Source organism: Cebus imitator, unplaced genomic scaffold (genome assembly GCF_001604975.1).
Source record: "Cebus imitator isolate Cc_AM_T3 unplaced genomic scaffold, Cebus_imitator-1.0 Scaffold82, whole genome shotgun sequence".
Taxonomy (NCBI): domain Eukaryota; kingdom Metazoa; phylum Chordata; class Mammalia; order Primates; family Cebidae; genus Cebus; species Cebus imitator.
Genome location: NW_016107397.1, coordinates 7,424,238 through 7,432,648, shown reverse-complemented (window position 1 = coordinate 7,432,648; position 8,411 = coordinate 7,424,238). Strand labels below are relative to the sequence as shown.

At 49.4% G+C, this 8,411-nt stretch overlaps 1 protein-coding gene across 4 annotated transcripts in view; it reads right to left on the bottom strand.

Annotated features, from left to right (window-relative positions):
• Positions 1 to 8,411, bottom strand: part of RNF216 (ring finger protein 216) — a 166,622-nt gene that overhangs the window by 2,070 nt on the left and 156,141 nt on the right. For all 4 annotated transcript variants that reach the window (XR_005201115.1, XM_017533820.2, XM_017533822.2 and 1 more), the window contains one exon: positions 485 to 554. Coding sequence is in view for 3 of the 4 variants with exons in the window: in XM_017533820.2 (XP_017389309.1) it covers positions 485 to 554 (70 nt within the window). In the remaining variant the exon portion in view is untranslated. The remainder of the gene's footprint in view (positions 1 to 484; positions 555 to 8,411) is intronic.

The window sequence follows — 8,411 nt, the reverse complement described above, 5'->3', positions numbered from 1 at the left end:
TTTTTTTTTAAAGAAAAAGAGATGGGGTCTTTCTATTTTGCCCAGGCCAGCCCCAAACTCCTGGGCTCAAGCGACCCTCCCACCTCTGTCTCCTGAGGAGCTGGGATTGCAGATGTGTGCCAACATGCCTGACTTCATTGCCTTTTAGCCTGGGAAAGGTCAGGTGGGTCTACTTTTCTTTAGCCAGGTATGACTTGTTTGCTTCCTGAGCTCAAATCCACCCCTTGGGACTTCCTTGCCATCACGGAGATGCCAAAACTATATTCAAGGCTTTGAGGGCCTTTCCACACATCCTGAGATGTGGCTGTGTGGGTGGAGTCAAGTCTACAGCACCTGAGGGATTGCACTCCCTCCTCTCCCATGCTGGGTCGAGTGCCAGGACACCCAGGGAGGGCGGCAGGAGCCTGCAGGGCCTGGGGTCCTTTGCTCCCTTGGCAGTGCTGTGCTGCTGCTCTGTCCTGGGAGCCTGGGGAAGGGCACTTGCCTCCATTCTTTCTTTTCTGTTCCTCTTCAGCTTCCTTCTGAATTTCCTCAATAAGCTTCTCATCATCTTCCTAAAACGCAAGCAACAAGAAGGATGAGCCTGTAGCTCCACGCAGTGCCGAGACCCCGTGAGGGGGGACCACCTGCTGCTGGTGGCCATGGAAAAAGCCTGATGTTGGCCAGCGGAGCCTGAGCTGTACACCGTTTCTTCCCATTTCCCTGAGTGCCCCCTTCCTTCATCAGCCTGATGGTGTTCTATAAGGAGGCCATCCACAAGGCTGGGCACAGGGGTCTGAGCATGGTAGGCAGCTGCCTGGTGGGGTGAAGGGTGGAGGGCCCCCATGTACTGGGTGGAGAAGGGTTTGAAGAGGGCTGGGTCTGAGTGGCCAGAGCCCAAAAAGTTTCAAATCCCAAGTCCACAAGCACTGGACATGGCAGCTTGTCTGCAGAGCCTGGGGAAGTCTTGCCAATATCCTCAACTGAGGTGGACAAATGTCCAGCAGGGCCCTGCCAAGACCCAAGGCTGGCCTTGATTCCTGGGCCAGGCCTTGAGGATAGGGGGAAGGCATGGCAGTGAGGACGGTCTCCCCCTGACCTTGCCGCCTCTTCTCCCAAGCTCCATGCTTGGTAGGTCTAAAATGACAAAACACAATTCTCACTTGGATTATCCTAGCCTCAGACAGGAACTGAAGAAGCACTGTGAGTGCAGGCAGATGTGGGAGCTGCACTGGGCAACTTAGGGGCTACCCTGGGCAAGCTCCAGAGGCTGGGTTTGTGTCACGTGCAGCTCTCACGTCCCCACCTGCCAGCAGACACCATGGTGGGAGGACCGGTCTGCTGTCCCAGGACAGACCAGCCACAAAGCCTGCTTCTTGAGTGGCGCTGGCATTAACCCCCTCCTCAGTGACCCACAAAGCACTGATGAGTTTGGACTAAAAGGTCTCATAAGCTCCTTCGTGGGACTGAAAGAAGACTCAGTGGATTGAAAAAACCCACCAAGTGGGTGCCCATCTTTCCTGGCTGGCTGCAGGGCTGTGGGTCTAAGCGGTAGCCCTGAGACGGCTGAGGCTCACAAGCAACAGAGTGGGAACACTGTGGCAAACTCCAAACACACCAACTGCCGGCTCAGCCCATGGGAAAGAGAGAGCTAAGTATAGGAGGGGCTCTGTTCCCTGGGGTCCTCCAGGAGGTAAGGGCAGCTGAGCTGGGGAGAAGGATGGGAAGGGATGGTGGTCCCTGATATCATGAATTAGCAAGTCCCAAGAACACAAGCAGTCTAATGAAAGTACATTTATTTTTCCAGACACAGTTTCAGAGTCTAACCATCTGGCCAATTTCTTTGCTTTGGGATGGAACATTAATGATAACTTCAGATTTTTCATGCTGATCTGAAGACACCCAGAGCAGCAACTGGAAGGAACACAATCCTTGGCCCGGTAGAAGATGGGCAGCCCCATTGAGGGCTGAGCAATGGAGTTTGCAGATTTACTTACTAGGTTATTAATGTCACAGCCAAGACAGAAATGAGTGGTTTCCCCCACGATTGTTTGTGAACCTCAAGGATTCTGGAGTCAGGAATTTCCTTCACTAAACTTGCACTGAATGCCTACTCTGTGCTTGACACTGTTCTAAGTTTACTGATTAAACTTCAGAGCAACAATGAAACAGAAAGGCAGGTGGAATGAGTAAGTAATTAGGTAACACATTCCCTTGGTTTGGTAGATGAAAAATTCTTAGAATAGAGCCCCCGGAGACTGGCTCTGTCAGCAACAGTGGACAACACGATTCAATTCTCCTACATTCTCCAGGCCTTAGATGCCAAGCAATAAGTTTGAACTAAAAGGTCTCATAAGCTAATTTCCAACTCTGACACTTGGACATTCTTATCAGATAAGATACTCAAGTCTGTTTTCGGCAGAAGCAGCCTCCCCCAGACAGGTGTTCTGAGCAAGGCATGGGGAGAGGAGAGGAGACAAAGGTCAAGTTCCCGTCATGCATTTCAAGATTTGCAAAGTGCCCAAACACACCATAGAATCCTGTATCTGGGATGAATCCTGAGGGAGCTATGTCTCTCTCCTGGGTAACACGTAAGAATTCTCTATAAAAACCCCAAGACGCAGTCGTCTAGGCTCTTTGTGAACACTCCACAAGGGAAAACTTACTACCCTTGACATAATCACTAAGGGAGTCAACACTGATGGCTCCAGGAACTCAAGAGGGTTTGGTGGGCAGTTTGAAGGCCTCCATGTGAATATCAAGATAGATTCTATCAACTGTCTAGACTGGGAGTTGGCAAGCCTCTTCATTTTGGAGCCAGTGGCAGGCCTAGGAAAAAAGATGAAAAAAAAAAAAGAAAAAAAAACAAGGCTGGGTGAAGGTGGCTCATGCCTGTAATCCCAGTACTTTGGGAGGCTGAGGTGGGTGGATCACTTGAGGTTGGGAGTTTGAGATCTATCTCTACTAAAAACAAAAAATTAGCCGGGCGTGGTGGTGGCACATGCCTGTAATCCCAGCTACTTGGGAGGCAGAGGCAGGAGAATCGCTTGAACCTGGGAGGCAGAGGTTGTGGTAAGCCGAGATCCTGCCATTGCACCCCAGCCTGGACAAGAGTGAAACACAGTCTCGAAACAAACAACAAAACCCCCAACAATTAAGGGAAGTGATCCAGAAAACTGGTGGGAGGATCACTTGAGCCCAGGAGTTTGAGACCAGCCTGGGCAACAAAGTAAGATCCCATCTCTACAAAAAACACAAAAATTAGCCAGGCATGGTGGTGTGAGCCTGTAGTCCTAGCTATTTGGGAGTGACTGTGCCACTGCACTCTTACCTGGGCCACAGAGTAAGAACCTGAGTCCAAAGAAAAGAAAAAGAGCTGTGGGCCTATACCTCTAAGTGAGCTTGGCAGGTTCCTGAGTATCTCTCCATCTAGGCAGCTCATCCATAAATGGGCTGTTTTGTTAAGGATTGAATGATACCAAGTATGTAAGGGACGTAGCCCAAAGTAAACATTATTAGGAGACAGGAAAACTGTGAAAAATTGCAGGTATAGAGTTTTTTTTTTTGAGACAGAGTCTCACTCCGTCACCAGGCGCCAGGCTGGAGTGCAGTGGTACCACCTCGGCTCATTGCAACCTCCACCTCCTGGGTTCAAGCAATTCTCCTGCCTCAGCCTCCCGAGTAGCTGGGACTACAGGTGTGTGCCACCACGCCCAGCTAATTTTTTTGTGTTTTTAGTAAGACGGGGTTTCATCATATTGGCCAGGATGGTCTTGATCTCTTGACCACGTGATCTGCCCGCCTCGGCCTCCCAAAGTGCTGGGATTACAGGCGTGAGCCACTGCGCCCGGCTGGTATAGTTTTTAAGTTGAGAAGTTTCATGAAGAAGTGGTACACATTGGGAAACACCCACAGTGTTTCTTTCAGGGGTCCTGACTCTGGTCCGTTACTAATCACAACCAACAGGAGTGCACCACTACCACTCTGCCTCACCCCGACCTCTGTTGCATTCTCTCGATGCAGTTACGCCATCAGGCCCAGAGGGACACTTAAGGCCTTCAATGGCACAAGGAGGTACCTTAGGAATCATTTATTCCAACCTATTTATCACAGAAACTGAGGTCCCTGGGAAAGTACCTTGTTCAATGTTATGGCTAGCTGGCGGTGAACTGGGACAAATGCACATACTGGACCACTCAATGGTCCTCCTGGAAGAAATCCACAGAAAAGATATCCTGAAGGCATCCCTTCCTTATACAGAGCACCCACACCAGTCAGGACCATGCTGGACGCTGTAGACACAGTGAGAAGTGGGCAGCCCAGGCCCTCCTCATGAGGGCCTCACATCTGTGCTATGAGCACCATTCTAGCTGGCACCCCTCTCTGGAATTCCACGTGGGTAGAAGGGGTAATTTCACAGCATTAAAGACTAACCGCTAACCCCCTCTTTTCCTCAGGCTCACCCCTGACATTTCTGTCAGGATAAACAAAACAAGAGGGAAAAGAGGCTCTCCTTTTGGAGCAAAGAGTCCTGGCCCCTTGTGGAACTGCTGAAGCTGAGAGCATGCAGGCCACCGCCAGATTTTTATCACTAAGCTTCCCGTGATACGTCTGAGCACTCCTGAATAAATCCTATTTCAGAACTACCTCAGGAGGGTCTGAGGCACCTGCACAGGAGCGTGAGCCCAGGTTTCTGATACAGATTGGCTGGGTCTGGAGGACAGTGCAGAAAGAACCTTCCCAGCCTGCCATTCACAGTTCTTACTGGAGAGAAAGAGGGAGCCTCAGAGTCCCAAGGAAATGAAAGTGTCGCGTCCTTACCCTCCAAAGACAGTCACCCAGGAGCTTTTCTTCCGATCCCTCCCTCTGCTCTGATCACTCTCCTGATTGGCAAGTGGAATCAAGACCGTTTGTCCTTGTAAGCCCTGTCTTGGGAGTCAAGCCCTTGGAGCCTAAAGACAGTCTGGTTTGCATTTCACCCAAAATGGTGGCACTCAGCTATGATGACCTATGATTTTACCATAAATCATGAGCCAACTCACAGTTATACCTACAATATGGGTTAGATGTTTCAGATGTCAACTGTCTCCAACTGGCTGGAGTCACAGGGCACTGCTTAGAAACTTTAATAAAAATTCAAGGTGGAAAAACAAAAAAACAAAAAAAAATTCAAGGTTTAAAAAAAAAATTACAATTTTAGCTAGTATGTTAGACTCTAAGGGGAAGCTTTCTTTCCTTTTTTTTGAGACAGTGTCTTGCTCTGTTGTTCAGGCTGGAATGCAGTGGTGTCATTATAACTTACTGCAGCCTCCACCTCCTGGGCTCAAGTGATCCTCCTGCCTTAGCCTCTTGGTAGCTCAGACTACAGGCGCCCACCACCACATCTGGCTAATTTTGTGTTTTTTGTAGAGATGGGGTTCCACCATGTTGCTCAGGCTAGGCTTGAACTCCTGGGCTCAAGCAATCTGCCCAACCTTGGTCTCTCCAAAATGCTGAGATTATAGGCATAAGCCACTATACCCAGCCAGAAGCTTTCTTTCTTAATATGGGGTGGAAGTTACTTCCACAAGCAGTTTCTCTGAAGCATTTGAAATTCCTCAAATCGAGAGTGAAGACAGGCCAGGTGCAGTGGCTTGTGCCTATAATCCCAGCACTTTGGGAGGTTGAGGTGGGAGGCCAGGAGTTAGAGATCAGTGTGGCTAACACAGCGAAACCCCATCTCTACTAACAATACAAAAAATTAGCCAGGTGTGGTGATGTGTGCCTATAATCCCAGCTACTCAGGAAGCTGAGGCAGGAGAGCTGCTTGAAGCTGCAGGTGGAGGTTGCAGTGAGCAACAGTGTGTGTGACTCTGTCTCAAAGCAAAAACAAAAAACCAATATAACAATAGTGAAGACAAACCAAGTGCTTTGGGAGGCCAAGGCAGTAGGATCACTTGAGGCCAGGATTTTGAGACCAGCAAGGGCAACAGAGTGAAAACCCAGCTCTACAAAAATTTTAAAAATTAGCTAGGTGTGGTGGCATGTGCTTATAATCCCAGCTATCTGGGAGGCAGAGGTGGGAGGATCACTTGAGCCCAGGAGGTTGAGGCTGCAGTGAGCTATGACTGCACCACTGCATTCCAGCCTAGGCAACAGAGGAAGATCCTGTCTCAAAAAGATGACAGAATTATAAGCCTAAAAATGGCAAATTTTGATCAGGTGCGGTGGCTCACGCCTGTAATTCCAGTGCTTTGGGAGGCTGAGGTGGGCGGGATCACCTGAGGTCAGGAGTTCAAGGCCAACATGGAGAAACCCCATCGCTACTAAAAATGTAAAATTAGCTGGGCAGGGTGGCACATGCCTGCAGTTCCAGCTACTCAGGAGGCTGAGGCAGGAGAATTGCTTGAACCTGGGAGGCGGAGGTTGTGGTCAGTCAAGATTATGCCGTTACACTCCAGCCTGGGCAACAAGAGCAAAACTCCATCTAAAAAAAAAAAAAAAAAAAGGAAAATTTTATCTTATGCTTCACCACAATTAAAAAGAGGGAGGGCAGGTTTCAGATTGATTCTGAGGTTAAACATGAGGCCTCGGCCCTCATCAGATATGTCTTGGGTTTGGGCTAAGTGACGGATGGGGTATTGAGTCCTTTCTGGAGCCCAGTCTCTTGGGAAACATTCCACGCTCCCGAGCATCACCATCCTGTGAAGAGGACACTTGGAAAAAAGCCATGCTGCAAATCTAGGACACACCTAGGCTGCTGGGAGAGGGGAACAATAGAAGGAAAGAGGATGATGAGGGGTCAGGGGCTGAGCTGGATCACAGACAACTGTCCTTGGCCTTCCTTGGGCTGAGTCACAAAACAGGAAACCCTGGTGGCAGAGCTGCCTAGATGGCAGGGTGAGTTCATTTTAAAGCAGTGCTGGCTTCTTCAGAGGGACTGCTGGCGTCACAGGAAGAATTACAACTCTGGGGCTCCAGACCTCACGTGGGTGCATGCAGCTCTACCCCCACTACCTAACCCCGAACCCACTGCTTTCCAAAACAGGTTTATTAGGGTGAGAAGCAAATCATCTCTTTTTTTTTTTTTTTTTTTCTCAAGGCAGGGTCTTGCTCAGCCCAGGGTGAGTGCAGTGGCATGATTACAGCTCACTGCAGCTTGAATTCCAGGGCTCAAGTGATCCTCTCGCCTCAACCTTCTGTGTAGCTGGGACTACACGTGTGTGCCACCATGTCCAGCTAATTTTTAATTTTTCTTGTAGAGACAGTGAGGGAGGGGGAGTTCTGTGTTTCCCAGGCTGGTTTCAAACTCCTGGCCTCACCTCCCACCTCCGCCTCCCAAAGTGCAGGGATTACAGGTGTGAACCACTGTACCCCGTCTGATCACTCTTATAAAGTGCCAAGCACAATGACAATAGCAATAGTAGTTAACATGTACTGAGAGCTTACTATGCGCCAGCCCATCTACACACCTCACATGGACCTCAATTTCACCATAGCTCCCTGAGTCAGGAGCTATGAACTGATTGCCACATTGCAGATGAAGAAACCCTGGCACAGTGAGATTCTGACCCAGGCAGTCTAGTCTCAAAACCTGACCTGTTAACCACATAAACCCCCAGTTTCTGAATCAGAGCTTCTGGCAAACCTGACCGGGGGCCTGAGAGTGCTGTGTCAGAGGTGACCACTTTAAGGCGTGCTTTATTCTAGAAAGAGTGCAGAAACACAAGAGGGCTCCTTCAGAGAAGGGTAGAATTCTGAAACCTTTCTCCCCTTACAAGATATATAGGGGAAAAACAAAATAAAACACTTCTACTCAAGGAAACGAATAGCCAAAAGCAGAGCAAGGGGCTATGTGTTTTGGAAATTTTTAGGGAATAATCCTTTCTTTCTCAGGCTCAGCTCACCCAGAAGTGCATGTGCCATCCCCTGAAACAGCCCACTTGTGTCTCTGATCCCTGGCACTTGGCCTTTGGGATGAAAGCCAGTAGATTCCTCTTGCCCAGAGCAGGAGTGGGGAGCTTGGGAAAGCCCATACACCTCAACTCTTGAGCCAGAAATGTAAGCTGCACACAGGGCCCAGCACTGAAGCAAGCACCTGTAGTGTCTCCCTGGGTCACTGGTCTTCAGTGGCCTCTGAGCGGGTGCTGTTCTCAGCTCACTGGTTTTGGTCCATTTCAAAGACGGAAACAGACTTCAAGATTTCCTTTCCTGGTATGTTTTCTCCTGATGCTAAGAATCCCATGGGGGTCCCATGAAATTTTCTCTTTCTGCCTTCTTGCCACAAAAAAACCCAGGGATTTGGTTCTCATAAACATTTAAACAATGCCATTATAAGGCCGGGCGCGGTGGCTCAAGCCTGTAATCCCAGCACTGTGGGAGGCCGAGGCGGGTGGATCACGAGGTCAAGAGATCGAGACCATCCTGGTCAACATGGTGAAACCCCATCTCTA